Source organism: Anopheles merus, unplaced genomic scaffold (assembly GCF_017562075.2).
Source record: "Anopheles merus strain MAF unplaced genomic scaffold, AmerM5.1 LNR4000169, whole genome shotgun sequence".
Classification (NCBI taxonomy): Eukaryota; Metazoa; Arthropoda; class Insecta; order Diptera; family Culicidae; genus Anopheles; species Anopheles merus.
In genome coordinates, this window is record NW_024427749.1 from 33,773 (window position 1) to 50,098 (window position 16,326).

Consider the following 16,326-nt stretch of genomic DNA (forward strand, 5'->3'; position numbering starts at 1 on the left):
TACAGTTTGTTCTCCAGTTACGAGGATTCGGAGATACACGGTTTTCTAAATTTAACAGATCAAATGTCAAATCAGTACAATTTGCTACTAGAATTGTCAAATGCAGTATAAATTGCATTTTTGCGAATAAATTTAATCCACAAAAATATCAAAATATTCTGCATAACTCGCATCAAACAAATAATATAGTGTATAAAAGTTCTAAATTGAATACCGAGTAACGAATTGTATTTTTGTCAAAAACCACGAAAATAGACTTTCGCGGATATTCGAGTTACGCGGATTCCTGGGGAAAGCACAAACCGCGCAACTCAGGAATAGACTGTATTTATCAAAAGTTATCTAAATTGTTTGCTGAATTTCGTGCAAATACACACTTAAGTTCGATATTCCTTTATGAGGCAATCCAAACACGTCCTTGATTTGTTGATGGATTTTCATTGGGAATGGTGGATTATGTGACCCAAGAAGAATATAAAAACAAACAGACTTCATTAAATGAGCTACAAGCATGGTTGGCAAATACTCTGATAACAATTCTCAGAATCAATCACTTCTTCTCAACATTTTAAGTTTACGCGACAATTCTTACTTGCCCAACAACAACATCCATTGCGTGCTTGTCGTGTGTGTCGTGCCGCTTGTGCTGCGCCAGACCTTTGCAAGAACGCGGCATAATGTCGACCAACGGTACTCGGTTTACAGCCGGGTTGGGTACTCCACGCACCTTCGCAACTGTCAACGTCCGCTTGACTGTTCATTTTCTGTAACGGCGTCATGACGCTTGTGATGTGAGTGCGAGCTTCGAAAAGTGGTATTTTTAGGTGTTCCAACGCAGCAAACGAGGTCCAGCACAGTGACGAAAACATCCCGCCGCGTGGTGCCGAGGTAAGCGAACCGAATTCACGCCGGGGCGTGCGGACCATTCGTGCGTATTTTCTGGGCGGAAAATATTGTGTTTTGGAAGGTACGCGCATCGCGCCGTTTTTGTTTGTACGCGTAGCGCCACTCTCCCTCTCACGAGATACCGACGGCGCGCTTGGTTTGTTGTATCGAAGAGATCGTGCGGAGGGTGGTGTGTGTGTGCGTGTGTTGAGTGAGATGGGAAGGGAAGGGACGGCATTGTTTTCCGCGGCAAAAGCTTATGCTGTGTGCATCTAACAGCTAAGCGGGAGCGCGGGAAGCGCAGCCCCAGGGGCAGGGTAGCAGCGGTACAGCCTGGGTGTGGATTCAGACTGACGCTATCAAACGGCATTCCAATGTGCGGCTCGCATTACACGTTCTCCCCCCTGTCCCTTTCCCTCCACCAATGACACTAGTGTGGTGCGTGTATTATCAGCAGGATAGCAGGTCCGTCGGCGGAAAGTGATTCTGCTTGCTGCTAGCAAACCATATCGCAGATCTAATCTATAGTATGCTATGAAATACAACCGTTGAAGGTAGTTTATGGTGTTTGATTGGTGTCCCATGTTGGAGAACAATTCCCAATGTAAACGATAAGAGTCGTCGTGTTTTGTGCATACATTGAAAGCTAACATTAAGCTTTGTGGTTTACTTTTAGCTACATAACATTAAAAAAAGAGCGCAAACGAGAGGGTTTGAAACATGGATAGCCGTAGCCGTGGTAAACGGCTGTCGACTGTGGTAACAGCGGCAGCAAGCAGCAGTACCGCCGCTGCCAAGGAAACCGCCCCTGCCGCGAGCAACGTGGAGAAGAAGAAGCCGGGCCGCAAATCCCTGGCCGTTACGGCTGCAGCGCGTAAACGGTCCGCATCGCCCCCGAAACGGAAACCATCGCCCGCTCGGAGAGCTTCGCCGGCCCGCCGCGCTTCACCCGCCCGAAAGGCTTCCCCCGCCCGCAAAGCCTCGCCGGCGCGTAGAGCTTCGCCGGGCAGAAAACCGAAGGCAGCAACCGGCACCACCGCTACCGCCGCGTCCACCACGGTGACGAAGGCCGCCGAGCCGGTCAAGGTGAGCCCGGAGGAGCCGAGACGCTCGCAGCGCATCCGCGCGTCGGAGGAAAAGGTTGACACGGTGCTGCAATCGCTGAAAAAATCACCGGTCGACAAGCGCCTGTCGGTGATAATGGACGATGCGGAGGTGAGCGGTATCATGAGCGGCCGAACCACTACGCCGAGCAAAAGCATGACGCCGAACGTTAGCCGCCGGTCGAACGCGATCACACCGACCACCACGACGGAGCGCAGCCGGGCGACGGTGTCCCGTTCGATGAGCGTGCTGCAGGATTACTCCGACCACGAGGACGATGGCGACTTTAAGAGCTTCCGCCGGACGCACGACAATGGCGTGGGCGACCGGTCCCACTCCCAGCGCGGCGTTACGAAACCCATGTGGCAGCAGCAGCTGGTCGAGTTTGGGGGAGCGTTCGGTGCCACCGCCCTGCTGCTAGCCCTCCCGCTGTTCATGTTCGTGACGAACCACTTTTGTTCCGGCGCCGCCCACCGGAACTGTCAGTTTGTGGTGCCGAAAAGTTGGGCCGAGTTCGGCACGCTCTCGACGTACATGAACAAGGAGATTGGCACGTTCTATGTGGTGTTTGTGGCCGGCGTGGCCCTGCTGACCGGCCTGCCGATCGGCAAGCAGGTGTCGCTGATGGACGAGTCAAATCAAAAGCGCTCGCACGTCTTCAACGGGCTGACGGTCGCGCTCGGTACCGGGCTGGCAGTGTTTGTCGCGGAGTACTGCTACAAATATCCGCTGCTGTCCGTCGTCAGTCGCGGCTACAATCAGCTGCTGGTGCTGAGCATACTCACCGCGCTGGCAGTGGCGCTGCTCGCCTTCGTGAAAGCCCGCGCCGTGCCAGTGGTGGAGAGAAATCCGTACGCAAGAACTGGCAACTTTTTGATCGATTTCTTCGCCGGCCGCGAGCTGGATCCGACCGTGCTGCACGTGTTTAATCTGAAGCTCGTCACGTACCACGTGTCGGTGGTGCTGGCGCTGCTGTTCAACGGCATCATTCTGTACCGCAATCTCCACTTCGCCGCCCTGCCGGAACATCTGACCGCGGCACCCATGCAGGAGCGGCTGCTGTATTCGTTGCAGCACCTCACCTGCGAGCCGGCGCCGGTTGCTGCCGCTGCCGTCACCTTGCTCTACCTGCTGGATCTGCTTGCGTACGAACATCATCTGGCCGCTTCGTTCGAGCTGCAGCAGGAAGGATTCGGCGCCCAGATGCTGCTGCGCTATGCCGTGTTCCCGTTCGCCCTTACCCTGCTGCCCAAGTACGTGGCCGCCCATAAGCTGTCCGATGTGCCGCTGTGGGCCGTGGGTGTCTGCGTCGCTCTGGCACTCGTTGGACTGTTCGTGAAGCGAGCCTCGATGCGGATAAAGTATCTCTACCGTTTGAATCCTTTGGGCGAAAAGGTTGCATGTAAGTATCAACATTTGGAGATGCGTTTCCGCAGCTACATCACACTCACCTGTTTTTGGGACATTCTACCTTTCTTCCCATAGGTTTGGAAACGTATCCCACCTTCCAGGGCCGGAGATTGCTGGTGGCGAAATGGTGGCGCTTCGTGCGCCAACCGAACTATGTCGGAGACGCGCTGCAAACTGTTGCCCTGCTGCCTCTGCTCTACTGGCGTTTTGCTTGGCCGCCGGTGCTAGCGGTTCTGTTCACCGTCGTTCTGCTGGTGCATCGTGCAAAGCGGCTGAACCTGCGCAACGCCCGCAAGTACGATTCATCGTGGCAGCGTTACTGCAACACCGTACCGTACCTGCTCGTCCCCCGTGTCTACTAAATGTTTGTCCCACCACCCACCCGTCTCATCCAAGTCACATCCAAGCTAGTGCAAAATCTATCCCTCCCACCTTTTACACTGTTCCCATTTTTTGTTCGTTCTTCAACTGTACACTGTCCACTGATTTTTGTGTACTGTGCGTCTCCCTCGATTCGATTGTAAAAATGTGTGTGTTTTTTTTTTTTTTGTACTTTCATGTTTTGTCAAATCTAAACATTAATTTAATACTTTTAAATTCTTCGGCAATTTTGTTTGTCGAACGGCGCATTTGCTCAAGGGCGCCTTTTAATGGTTTTATGTGCTGCTAGGGTATAGAGTGTTTGTATCTCTTTATTTGGAGTGAAATTATATCCAATTTTAATTTACCTTGTGGAAGTTACATTGCAATAAAAGCAACACAACCGTGTGCGTGTGTTAGTAAAACGACTGCAACATATTAGGCAAAATGACAGCAATGATGAACGTATAGAAAAGCTTAAAGTCCCTCAGAAGTTAAACAAACAAAAAGAATTAGGTGCGTAATGTACGAAAAAAGAGAAAACAACAAACAAATCAGTGAGAAAAAGACAGCGAAAAGGTCTCGGAGGGATGAGTCTAATATTGAGCGGTCTTTAAAATTTCAGAAGAAAACAACTATTGCTAAAAAAAATCTAAAAAAATATTGCTAAAATTATCATTTTGTACAAAACAAAAGAAAGCATAGATGGTAGTGGCAAATAATTGTACAAAAAGCTGTGTACAAGTGCTCCCAACATCATCGTAAAAGTTCCATCTCTCGCTAGATCAATTCACATTGGCACAGTACGATACGGCGAGCACACGCTCTCTTTTAAACGAATTACACAGTTATGTTTACAAGCCCTCAGCGTAATACTCAGCAGATGCCGATAAGCATGCAACACACCCATGTGCAGTCCTGGCATCTTGAAACCAAAAGTACAACAAGAATCTACCTTGTAAATGGAGAACACGCAGCACCTTTCGCAGAGAGAAAAGGCGTGAATGTGTTTAAAGTAACTTTAAATTGTCACTGAAAGGTAGAAACCGTTTACAAAATTGTGCTCTCAGGCAGAATGCCGCGCCGCATCAAGCGCGCAGACGATTTCAATTAGGCCATTCTAATGAACTCTTCTTAAACCGTAATTGGTGAGTCTTATAGACTCCCTTTCTAACGGAAAAACAGATACGCGGAGGGCTCAGACGTGTTGATTTTGCCAATAGAAGTAAACATTAGTCTGTTAAGTGATAGCGATTAATTTAGATCGATTGATAAGATATTAAATTTTAAATAAAAATGCAAGCAAAAAAGTGGACTGTTTCCTTACCATCACCGATAGAATCACGCCTTTTTTCAGCTTTCTGGATACGCCTCAGCGATTCGCATCTTATTTCTTTCAAAATACACTCCAATCTTCACAACGGGGGCTTTTTGTTAATTCTTCGGACTCGTTATTATTCATTCAGTCATTCGAGTATTAATCTGGAACGCATCGTAAATGGCTTAGTGGTCAGGAGTACTGGTAAATAGGTAAACTTATCCAACTAAGATTATCGTGTACAGCAAAACGGAATGTTCGAATGAATGATGGACAAGCCGGTAAATTTAAAAGTACATCAATTGTCGAAAAAAGCGGCCTGCTTTAATGCGCCCCCCCCCCCTAACAAACCGTATCTGGCTTTGGGTTTCGTTTGCTGTTAGTATGCCTGTAAATGCTTTGCTTATTGTCTCATTATCATTGTCTCCGTGTCGTGCAGTGGGTGCAGAAATGCATTTTCTTTTCGTTTTGGCACGTTTGCCGTTTGTATGCGTATTTGAGGTGCGTTTTAACACACCTGTCCGATGAAACCATCTAACATACTTAACTTCTTTCAATGTTCAGCCATGCCTATCGCATCATCGCCCGTGTTTTGGACCTCTTTTGTGCTGTTTTGTGTGCTGCGTATCATTTTACCCATATTCCCATGTTTCCCCACCAACACGATGCGATGTATGACGCCTTGTTTTCCCTGCTTGCTGTCTGCCCTACCCGCGTAATGCGTGCGTCTTTAAAGATAAATTCTCCGCAGATCAGTCGGCGAAGTTATCATACTGCACTGTGGGCACAGCTTCTTGGCCCCAAGCGTGTGCAGCCAGCACTCCTCGCAGTACACATGCCAGCAGCAAACCGACACGATCGGTTTGCGAAAATCGTCCATACAAATTAGACACTTGGGCCGATTCTGAATGTACCCTTCGTATTCGCGTATCTTTGCCTTGAGCGACTCGATGATGCGTCGCTCCGTACCTGTGGCCGGTTCGGGATCACTTTCCAGTCCGGCGGGCAGAGAGGTAGGCGGACCGGACGATGCTGGTGGTGCAGTAGACTTGCTCGTACCCTCGCCGGGGTTGCTTTCGGCCGGCGGTTTTACGACCGGCGGATCGTTGGCAATGAGCAACTCGCGAAGCGCACTGCTACTGCCGGACGCACCACGGCCCGTCACTATTACGTCCCGTTCCGAGTACTGCGGTGGCCCGTATACCTGGCTCTCGTCGCCGTCCACGTTCAGCTCGTCGTCCGTATCGTCGGCGTAGGTAAGCCGTACGCCGAGCCCTCCGTGCGCACCCGGCCCAAGCATGGTCGTGCTGCGCACACGCTTCTGCCCGGCCCACTCGTACACCTCGAACGATTCGCCCTCGACATCGATGCTGGCATCGTCGTCGTCATCGTCGTCATCTTCACTGCCGCCGCCGTTGGTCGTCGCATTGGTGCCGTTGCGCTGGGGCTCGGACTTTCTCAGGCACGCCTCCACGTGCAGCGTGATATCGTCCAGGGTAACTTTGTTGCAAATGGGGCACACATTGTCTTCCGGTTTCCGCTTTCGCGACTTTAGCTGCAACGAAGAGCAAGAAAACGCATTAGCACACTGGCACCGATGGATGAACGCCAATTTGCCGTGTTACCTTCAAGCGCGCCTGTCGATTGTTTTTGATCTTCTGATACGTCCCCCAGCACTCGTCCGGCCCGACGGCCGGACTGGCCACCGCCTCTTCGCTGTTGTGGCCGTTCGACCGAGCCGCCGGCAGCTGACCACTGCCACTGTGACTTGGTCCTTCGCCATTGCTGTAGCTGGGTCCAGCCGTTGGTCCATCCTCAGCGCCGCCAGCGCCGTAGGGAAGCTGTTTCTTCGGCTTCAGTATGCGCTCGAGCCGATCCACCTCCACCGCAAAGTGGTGATCGATCTCGTGCAAGCGTAACGTAACACCGCAAATCGGGCAGCACATTGGGCTGGTTCTGCCCTTACGCTGGCGAAAGCCCCGGCCAGAATGTTCCGACTCTCCGACTTCCATCTTTTGCAACGCGTAACTGCACCTACTGTACCGAGCACGGGAACATACTGAATAATGGGTGGCGGTTTTCTGGCCCTGGGAAAGTCTTCACAACATATTGCACCGGCAAACGGGAAGGGAATTTGGGGAAACTTTCTTTGCGGTGAACTGTGAAACTCGATATTCTTTTGCCGTTGTTCTGCGATGCGTAACATGCAATTGTTTACATCGGCAAACCATCCATTTCGTCGATGCGATTGTGTGAGTGTGTTTTTTTGCCTCCGAAGCGTTTGACATTCAGCCCTTTTCGCCTGGTCGCGTTGCCAAACTGATTTTCTTCAGGAAGATTTTCACTGCCAAGAAACACCCGAAGAATGTTTCCCCAATTTGTTCTATTTTAATTTTTCTTCAAAATTTCATTGTAAATGCACAAAAAAGTAAAACTGGTGCATTCTAAAGATGGTTTGGCAGCGTTTACCCTGCATGAGACAATGAATCACCCTGTGCGGACGGGGCGAACATCAATTCAAACTGGCAGCACTGTCGCACAGATCAAATTCAGCGACTTTTTGCAAAATGACAGTTGTGAACGAACCGACCACCAAGCGGACGACCGCTTGTGGCGTGAAAAAAGTGATCAAAACAAGCCGGAAATCCACCCGTTTGTCCCGGAAACGGTTGACTATCCAAGCCGCAACCCGAAAGACGCGCATTCGTTTCACCATGAGCAAAAAGCCGACGGTTAAACGCACCAACAGCCAACTGTCGGTCGGGCCGAATCTTTCCGCCGGCGGTGCATCGGTAAGCCGCTGCGAGGAACAGCTCGATGCCGCCATATTCCGGACCCTGACCGTGCTGACCAAGCGCCATCAGCCGACGGACGAGTTCAGGGCGCAGTTTTGCCGGGGCGCGTTCCTGAAACCGAACACGAAGGCCTTCATCCAGGTGATGCACTTCCTGTTCAACGTGTACGATGCACGCGAGTTCCGCAAGCGGTTCTACTGGCCCATCTACGACAAGGGTGCGGAGAATGCGTTCCGCACCTCGACGGTCGAGTACGTGAACAGCTTGATCGAGCGGGGCAAGCTGGTCGGCATGGAGAAGATAAAGGCGCACGTCGTCGTCCTGCCGGGCGGGGCCAAATTCATGAAGTTTCTGCTCACGCTGCTCAAGTTCGTGCTGCAGGAGGAGCTGCGCAGAGCGAAAGCGTCAAGCGGTCTTGCACCCGACGTTGAAGTTGAGCCGATCACAAAAACGCGCATCGCCCAAATGATCGCTTCCCACAAACGCTTGGTTGATGTTAGCGAAGGAATTCGCGGCACCATTCGAGAGGACGTTGCGGCACTGACGGAACGAACGCGCAAGATTGAATCGCTAATCGAGACAGTCCTGCAGGGGTGCGATTTAGCGCAACAGATGAACTACGATAAGCTGATGCTGCTTTGGGACGTGCGGATAAACACGCAGCACAGGGAGCAGCAAAAGATCCGGCAGCGCATGCAGGCGATCGCCGACGAGTACGACCGGGTGGTGGAAAGGACGGAGAGCAAGCTGAAGGGCAATGAGCTGACGCTGCCGTTCACGAAGGAGCAGCTCAAGGATTGCCTTGACAAGTACACCGCGCAGCCGGGCATGGAACAGGTGCACCAGCACGCGCAGGACGTGTTCGACGGCACCGGGAAGCTGCACGCGGTCAAGATGCTGCAGCTCCTGTCCGAGGACGTGCTGCCCAGCGTGGAACAGTTTTTTGGCGGCTTTTGTGTGAAAAACCCCGATGTCATGAAGTACGAGCAGAAGGAACTATCCAAGGTTGCGATCAAGTTCGACGAACTTCGTCAGCAGATCGATATGCTGCAACGCAGCCTGCCCCCGCTCGAGGACTGCCAGCTGCGGGATCTGCCGGCCGGGGACGAAAGTCCCGACAAGCTGGGAAAGGATAACTTCGCCATCAAGAACAAGCTGTTCTGTACGCCCCCGATCGTGATGGACTTTGACGCACAGTCGGACGAGTTTCACGCCGCCGGTCTGGCTGGGCCAAGGAGTCACCAGCGGTTGGCATTGTTGAACAGGGAGGATGTGCACGCGATGAACGCACGAATGAAGTTGCTTTCCGTGAGTTCGTACCAGTTGCGCAGTCCGAAACCAACGCCAAAGCATGTGAAGCCGTCGACGGGCGAGCAATCGAACGTTCCGCAGCCAGCGAACGCGACGACGGGCTTTGCCGTACCGCGTATCGCACGCAAAGAAAAGCTAAATCCACTCACCATGCTGAACCGCATCAAGGCGCAAAGCCAAAAGCAATGCAGCTCCTCCCGCTCCAATGGTGATGCACCGCCGGTCAATAGTACGATGAACATCTCGACGCTGAGCGAGATCACACTACGGCCCGAGTTTTCTTCCACCCTGCTCGGGACGCCGGAAAAGTGTGGCCCCGGCACGGTAGGTCGCACGCCGAACGAGGAGGACGTGGAGCGGAAACCAAGATCCGTCCAGACGCTACAGGTTCCGCAGCAGCAGCACCAGCAGCAGGTCAAACGAATGGTTAGCTCTCCGACCGTTCATTCCAGCCCACGACTGATGGCGATCTACGCCGGTTCGAACACGCCCAAATCGACGGTCTCACCGAAAAACCTGCTCCGTGGGCCGGGAGGCCAGCGAACGTCCCTGAAGCGAAGCTCACTGATCGAGAACGAATCAACGGTGCATACTTCACCCTCGGGAAGGTTAGAATCGCTCGTGAAGCACGACGAACTGCCACTACAACGTTGCTTACCGTTGCCATTGGCGCTCGAGCCGGAATCGGAAACGGGTATTACGGGTCAAGAATCGGTGGACACTTCCGAGGACAAAACATTGCGTCCTGAGGTAAGTTGGTCGATCTCCAACGGGTGGGAAAAGACGCAATGTCTTACTGACTTGTTTGTTTCTCATTTTTCTTCCCACTTCCCACAGAACGGTGGTCAAACAGAAGACCTTTCCCGCACACTCCTAGCGATCAGTTCCGGTGGTATTAGTCAGATAGAGGTTGGTGAAGCTGAATGTAAACCAGCAAGCGGTGAGAAAACCGGCGAAGACTTGCACATTCCAGCGCCGGACGAAGACGACCTGTTCAATGTGAGCGACGGAGTAGTGACGGATTTTGAATGAATTATTGGTCCGTCGTGGACGTTCTCGTTACGTTGATTTTAAATCGTTAGACTTTCATGCAACGCTTTCGGTCTCTTTCTCTGTGTTAACTCATGTTTACATATTAGAAATAAGTATATAGGAAAAAGAAGGCTTTATATAAAATATGCTTTTTATTGAAATAATTTGCCAAAATAACTCGATTATTCATTCACAACTCATTACACATCACATTATTCACAACTCAAAAAAAGCCAGACACTAAAATTCGAATAAATTATTGCATCAAGGAAACAACGCCGTAAATTCTTGATAGTTTAGTCTTCATCAAATTCTTTATTGTTTATTTGCTTCTTTTCTCAGTCGATTTCAATTTCCCTGCGTAAGAGATCCCCTCTTTCCCTCGTAAACGCCGTTCCAAATTGGCGCAAAAACAAAATATCAACATTTGCCTAAAATTCTATCCTTACTGTACTGTGTGTGAATGTGCAGACCGCATTAGTGGCACTTATGCATTTATCGTGTGTCTCCCGTGTGTCTTTTGCTGCCTAAAATATAAACGGTGCACTACTACCACCCACCTTCGTCAACGCACCATGTGAACTGGGCCCGAGAGATAAAGATAAGGGAAATAATACTCTTTCTCCCATCCATTATCGCTAGAATACTACTCCCATGGAGTAAAAACATTAACCAAATTGTGATGGATGAACTGTTTGTAGTATGTGAATGGAAATGAAATAGGAGAGCGATTGGCGCAATTAGTTTCTTTGTACTTTGTTAGAGAAAAGTATCCACAAAAAGGACGGGAAAAAGAGGGAGAAAAGATTTTAAAAGAAAAAAAACACATTAGCTAACAGATAACGAGAAACAAAAACAAGAAACTCAGTGGAGAGGCCGGCGCCAGTATTAAACGTAAACGAAAAACATGTAAAAAGGAAAGAAAATAATGACACCTAGATGATGATTGGTTGCTGCAACTTGCTTAACTAAAATGATGATTTGATAAATATTAACACGGCACGAACGTTAATCTAACACGTTTATGTTTAAAGTCAGCGCTATCTAAACCTAACCGTTTGCCCTCCTCCTACTCAGAAAGAAGTAGTGTACGACACCCCTTATGCTACATTTTACTGTAATTTTCGCTTCCTACCACCACCGCCCGCTGTTTTTGCTGGTGCAGCTTTCTCGTCGCTTCCGGTTGCTTCCGTCGTCTCGGCTGCGCCATTGGTGGTAGGTTTGCTGTCTGCGGCTGCACTAGAACTGCTGCCAGCTGCCTCTGGTTCATCACCATTCTTCGTTTCGGAACGTTTCGCCTGACCATTGGACGTACTCGCAGCTTCTGGTTTCGTCTTTTTGCTGGCGGCTGTTGCTTTCGTTGGCGCTTTTTCCGTCACGGTCTGTGGAAGGTGCGAAAAGAGTGACGAAAATGAAGTAAAATTGAGGAGTAAATGAAAAACTGTACGAATATGTCTATCACACTCTTTAATAGCATCTAACATCCAACCACCCAACTTACCGGCGTTTCCTGCACGAGGAACAAACTGTGCTGACCACCGCTGGACGCTTTGAGGATCACCTTTCCGGCCACCTGCTTGCTGGCGATGAGCACCGGTTTCGATTCGTCCGTCTCCAGCCCCGTCCCTAGCTGCAGGCTCGAACCCATGCCCCACGCGTACAGCTCGCCCTTGTCCGTCACGGCGAACGACGTACTCTCGCCGCAGCACACGCTGACCACCTTCTTGTCGCCGAGTGCCGCCACCGGTTGTAGCGTTTTCGCGTCTTCCGTAACGTCATCGCCCAGTCCCAGCCGGCCGTACTCCTTCCGTCCGATGGCGTACACTTTGTGGTCGGCCTTTAGCACGAGTGTGTGGTGCTGACCGCCGGCAATCTGGACCACCTCGTCGAAGCTCGTCGGTTCCGGCACGAACACGGGCTTCACGACGTTCTCGCTCGGGTTCGGTATGCCCAGCTGGCAGTAGTTGTTCAGCCCGAACGCTAATATCCGCCCCGTCTGGTAGTCCTTGTAGAAGGTACAATACGTGGTGGCCCAGATCGCTTCGGCTACGATCATTTTGCCCCGACGCGTCACGATGCCCGGCTGCAGGAGCTGTGTTTTGCCGCGCCGCGATTCGCCGGACGCGGCCCGGATCGAAACGCGACCGAGCTGGCCCTGCTCCGCACAACCGACCGTGTAGATGTGGCCGATGTCGGACAGCAGCACCAGATGGTCACAGCCGGACGCAATATCCACCCACCGGTTGCCCGGCAGCACCTCGATCGGCAACCGTTTGTTGCCCTCGAGCGTGAGGCCCATGTTTCCGTGCGAGTCCTTGTGAGAAGAGAGACGGGATGCATTAGTATCGGAGCGGAAACGCATCATCCCGTACCAATACGGCCAGTCGCCTATGCGTTGAAGGTGATGGCAAGAAAAATCGGCACGGTATCGGTATAGAAAGAACACCTACTCCACGCCCTCCTCATCCTTCACCGACACACACACACTCACGATTTCAGTACGCACCATCAGAAATGCAGTTGTGTTGGGCATGTGATCGGGCTAGTGATAGATTAGTCTGAATTGAGTTCTACCGCCCATGGGAAGGACGGACCCCCCCACAGGTTGATAGCTCGCATATTTGACTCATATGGCTGGCAATCCGCTGTTTTCAATCAGTGCCCGAGCCGAAACCGAGAGGTTTGCACCTTTCAAGAAGCGGCCAGGACACTGCGTCATCCACAACTGATGTATTGCTGGTAGCGAACGCCCTTCTCAAAGAGCTGCCTTGCTGAGGCATATTCGCATGCCTTATCTCAGACCTTCCCGAAGCAAACAACCAGAGTAACCAGGTACTCGTACGGGTGCTCCAAGTGCGAGATTACCACTAGCCTGGGATCGATTACCCCACAACGACCTTATTCCATCCTGTGCGACCATGTTGAATATACTGTGTGTGTGTGAGTGTGTGTGTGTGTGTGTGTGTGTGTGTGTGTGTGTGTGTGTGTGTGTGTGTGTGTGTGTGTGTGTGTGTGTGTGTGTGTGTGTGTGTGTGTAAGGACGAAGGGTATTTAAAAGCAAACCAAATTCCGTTGCGTACAATGTTCGTTAGGTACAATAAAGAGGAAACGAAAAAGGGTCTCTCACAGGTAAACACAAATGCAGCCTGTGAACTCCGTTAATGACGAGGGGAGAGGATTTAAAGGTCCCTGCCGTTTCCATAACGACAGGGCTGGTTATAACTTTTTTCTGCTCTCTCTCTCTCTCTTTCCCCTTCACGCTACGGTGACTGTGGGAACAATCGCGAGTAGGGTCGAAGAATTGAGAACTAATTTGGAACGGGAATATGGAAACTTTAGCTTTTCCCCCTCGTCTTACCGGCGCCCGGGCATCGGCTGCCAGCTGTCACACCGTGCCTTCTCGCCCAATGGACGTTAATGCACCTAAATACAATACCCGAAATAAGACCAATAGTAATAATAACATCTGGGAATTTTTCGTATCAGGTAAGATACGCGACGACGAGGGCACGCTCTCCAGCAAACCAACACCACGCGGGGAAGAACTTTGGCGGGAAAGCCTACAGATACGGAGACGCTGCCAGCACACCCAGCAGGGTACATACACAGCCCGCGGGCTGTTCATGTAAGGGATTTGTAATTATTTTTTATCAACAATATCTAACCGTTTTCAACTTACCCGGAACGAACCCCACGCGTACACGCGTCCATCGTCCAGCAGACAAGCGGAATGCGAATCGCCGGCCGAAATTTTAACGCACTGCCCGGGCAGATCGATCTGCTTGGGCTCAAACTCGGAACCCTCCTCGGACGTGTCGCGGCCGAGCGCACCTTCGTCGTTACATCCGAACGAGTACACCGTGCCGTGCCGCGTGAGGCATAGATTGTGCATACCGCCGGCCGAAATCTGCACCACGTCCGAGAGCCCCTCGATGACGGCGGGTCGCGTCTTCTCCATGACGTCTTCCCCCATACCGAGCTGACCCATCTCACCCTGACCGCAGGCTAGCACGTTCCCGGATAGCTTGGGTAGCGTTGCCAGCGGAATTTCGACTGCAAAAGGAAAGGAAAGACGATTGGTAAGTGCAACCGCGCATACCAATGCATGACGTCGCACGAAATATGACCCCGCAGTGGAGTTATTTATAGACATGCACGAAATGATAAGCTCGATGTGGGGGGATAGGTAGCCAACTTACGTTTCTTCGTCCGTTGCATCTTTGCCGCTGGACCTTCGCCCTCGGCCGGCGTATCCTTCCTCGGTCGGCCACGTCCCATCGTGTACAGGGGCTGCAAGAACGCACATACGCACACACAAAATCGGTCAATAAACGTTACTTTCCACCAACGCGGCCACCGTCACCCGGGTGAAGATGCCACGCCGTTTTTCGCACACCATCACTTTGCACTGAATTTGAGGTTAAGCTTCGCATTTTTCCGCAGCACAATTGCCTGCCACAGCCAGCCTGCAGGCGCCACATAATACTCACCGGCTTTTCTCGCTGCTCGGAAAAGATTACAACCACCCGTTCCTCAACGGCGCACCGATTTCCGTGAAGTTTGAGTACGATTTAAACAATTTCTTCTGCTGCCACGCCGTTTTTGTACATGTCCAGGGTAAGCGTACGAAAAAGACGGTCCGTTCTGCTACCCTGCTAGAACGGAAAGGATGAAAAGTCCCATGCAGCACTTTGAGCAGAGTGACCAGAAATACCGATTTATCTGCATTCCTACCGATTCACAGATGACCGCCCTAAAACTAGGGTAACTGTACCAGTTTTCGGCAGGCTAGCGCAGCAGTTTTACAAAAATTGCTCACACGAAAACTTTTTTTATTATTTTTCATGAAAGTGATGTTATTCTGGTTGATAAACTATCATAGTATGTTACACTATTTTTTATTTGCCGGTTCAAAGCCCTTTTTCATAAATATTCGTGAAAATGCAAACATTGATTTTGCTCCTATTTTCGGCAGTTTGTTCCTATTTTCGGCAGGCTGTGTTCCTATTTTCGGCAGCGCGAATACGGGTCAGAAAATGTTTTTATCAATGTGAATATGTACAAAAAAATGTTTAAAGCAATTTAACACTCTTACTTTCCTAAGATTGGTGTTAAAAAGCACTTTAATTATTAATTTAATGTTGCTTATTTTAGCCCGTTTTGACAGCCATTTTGATGCGACGTTTAAACAGAGCAGCCATTGACAGTTTGATGGTTATAGCGTACGGTGCGAACTGGCTTACAAATATTTATTTTTCTCTTAAGTTAGTGCATTTTATGTCGTAAAATTTGTAATATTTGGTACAAGAAAGGTCATATTATGTGTCAACATACGCTTTGTAGCGTTCTGATCAAGTTTAAAAGGAATATTCAGCCAAATCCAAGGTGTGTTATTGTTCCGAGTTTCGGCAGCAGCCCACAACATTGAGCTGTCAAAAATGAACATTTACTGTGTACCTATTTTCGGCAGCATTTAAAGTGAAAAATAACTTATTTATCGTGATTTTAAAATTCTGAACAAGATAGAATAAATTAAATAAGCGAAAAATCTTTATTATACACCACTTTTTCATTGTTTTACTGTTCTGGTTCTTTTAATCACAAAACCTGCCGAACTATTGGCTGACAGCAAATCTGCCGAAAAAAAGCACAATTCATTTGATATTTTGAAAAATACGCAATGAAATGGTGTGTAACTTCGTATGTGAATAACAAATAAGTACACTTTCACTACAAAATTGTGCTTTGTGAAAATTTCTACTGAGTTTGTGCAGAATTTCACGTTTTTAGCTACCCTGCCGAAAATAGGTACACTGCCGAAAACTGGTATAGTTACCCTACAGATTTTCCATTTATCCTACCGAAAATCACAGATATTTGATTTTTCAGTCGTTTAACCGTAGAGTTGGAAACCAGATTTACACACGTAAGTTGGCAACCGGCATACCCGGGTATTCCACACGTTTTGACGCAAAAATTTAACGATTTTCATAGGTAAACAATGCTCTCTATATTTTAATGCTGTAAGCAAGTAATGCCGACCATATATTCTCTTCTATTCCATTTATTCATTAAGTTTTTTTTTCATTTTATTATAAAAATAACGGTCAA

The 16,326-nt window shown here is 49.8% G+C and overlaps 4 protein-coding genes across 7 annotated transcripts; 2 read left to right on the forward strand and 2 right to left on the reverse strand.

Annotated features, from left to right (window-relative positions):
• Nucleotides 1-749: 749 nt before the first annotated feature.
• Nucleotides 750-5,069, forward strand: LOC121601754 (lamin-B receptor-like). 4 transcript variants are annotated; one of them, XM_041930556.1, is made up of 3 exons: nt 750-888; nt 1,562-3,391; nt 3,475-5,069. In XM_041930556.1, the coding sequence occupies exons 2-3, from the start codon at nt 1,606-1,608 to the stop codon at nt 3,759-3,761; spliced, it is 2,073 nt and encodes a 690-aa protein (XP_041786490.1). In that variant the 5' UTR covers nt 750-888; nt 1,562-1,605; the 3' UTR covers nt 3,762-5,069. The 4 variants fall into 4 exon arrangements, with proteins under 4 accessions (XP_041786490.1, XP_041786494.1, XP_041786491.1 ...); XM_041930560.1 differs by lacking the exon at nt 750-888 and adding an exon at nt 893-967; XM_041930557.1 differs by lacking the exon at nt 750-888 and adding an exon at nt 990-1,489.
• A 118-nt stretch (nt 5,070-5,187) lies between these two features.
• LOC121601751 (E3 ubiquitin-protein ligase RNF220-like) lies at nt 5,188-7,375 on the reverse strand. Its single transcript, XM_041930554.1, has 2 exons — nt 6,703-7,375; nt 5,188-6,632 (listed from the first exon to the last, which is right to left on the reverse strand). Exons 1-2 carry the CDS (start codon nt 7,087-7,089, stop codon nt 5,808-5,810), a joined length of 1,212 nt encoding a protein of 403 aa, XP_041786488.1. The 5' UTR covers nt 7,090-7,375; the 3' UTR covers nt 5,188-5,807.
• A 181-nt stretch (nt 7,376-7,556) lies between these two features.
• On the forward strand, nt 7,557-10,811 carry LOC121601749. Its single transcript, XM_041930552.1, has 2 exons — nt 7,557-9,933; nt 10,021-10,811. The coding sequence occupies exons 1-2, from the start codon at nt 7,645-7,647 to the stop codon at nt 10,213-10,215; spliced, it is 2,484 nt and encodes an 827-aa protein (XP_041786486.1). The 5' UTR covers nt 7,557-7,644; the 3' UTR covers nt 10,216-10,811.
• On the reverse strand, nt 10,501-14,893 carry LOC121601750 (regulator of chromosome condensation-like). Its single transcript, XM_041930553.1, has 5 exons — nt 14,706-14,893; nt 14,415-14,505; nt 13,895-14,268; nt 11,717-12,529; nt 10,501-11,597 (listed from the first exon to the last, which is right to left on the reverse strand). Exons 2-5 carry the CDS (start codon nt 14,491-14,493, stop codon nt 11,328-11,330), a joined length of 1,536 nt encoding a protein of 511 aa, XP_041786487.1. The 5' UTR covers nt 14,494-14,505; nt 14,706-14,893; the 3' UTR covers nt 10,501-11,327.
• Nucleotides 14,894-16,326: the final 1,433 nt, after the last annotated feature.

What these genes read in the sequence shown, in the direction of transcription:
- LOC121601751 (XM_041930554.1), bottom strand. Translation starts at nt 7,089, where the DNA reads ATGGAAGTCGGAGAGTCGGAACATTCTGGCCGGGGCTTTCGCCAGCGT. An exon ending in ATCGACAGGCGCGCTTGAAG is followed by an intron (nt 6,633 to 6,702) that starts GTAACACGGCAA and finishes TCTTCGTTGCAG; the next exon opens with CTAAAGTCGCGAAAGCGGAA.
- LOC121601749 (XM_041930552.1), top strand. Translation starts at nt 7,645, where the DNA reads ATGACAGTTGTGAACGAACCGACCACCAAGCGGACGACCGCTTGTGGC. An exon ending in ACAAAACATTGCGTCCTGAG is followed by an intron (nt 9,934 to 10,020) that starts GTAAGTTGGTCG and finishes CACTTCCCACAG; the next exon opens with AACGGTGGTCAAACAGAAGA.
- LOC121601750 (XM_041930553.1), bottom strand. Translation starts at nt 14,493, where the DNA reads ATGGGACGTGGCCGACCGAGGAAGGATACGCCGGCCGAGGGCGAAGGT. An exon ending in GATGCAACGGACGAAGAAAC is followed by an intron (nt 14,269 to 14,414) that starts GTAAGTTGGCTA and finishes TTCCTTTTGCAG; the next exon opens with TCGAAATTCCGCTGGCAACG. An exon ending in TCCTCGTGCAGGAAACGCCG is followed by an intron (nt 11,598 to 11,716) that starts GTAAGTTGGGTG and finishes CACCTTCCACAG; the next exon opens with ACCGTGACGGAAAAAGCGCC.
- LOC121601754 (XM_041930556.1), top strand. Translation starts at nt 1,606, where the DNA reads ATGGATAGCCGTAGCCGTGGTAAACGGCTGTCGACTGTGGTAACAGCG. An exon ending in TTTGGGCGAAAAGGTTGCAT is followed by an intron (nt 3,392 to 3,474) that starts GTAAGTATCAAC and finishes TTCTTCCCATAG; the next exon opens with GTTTGGAAACGTATCCCACC.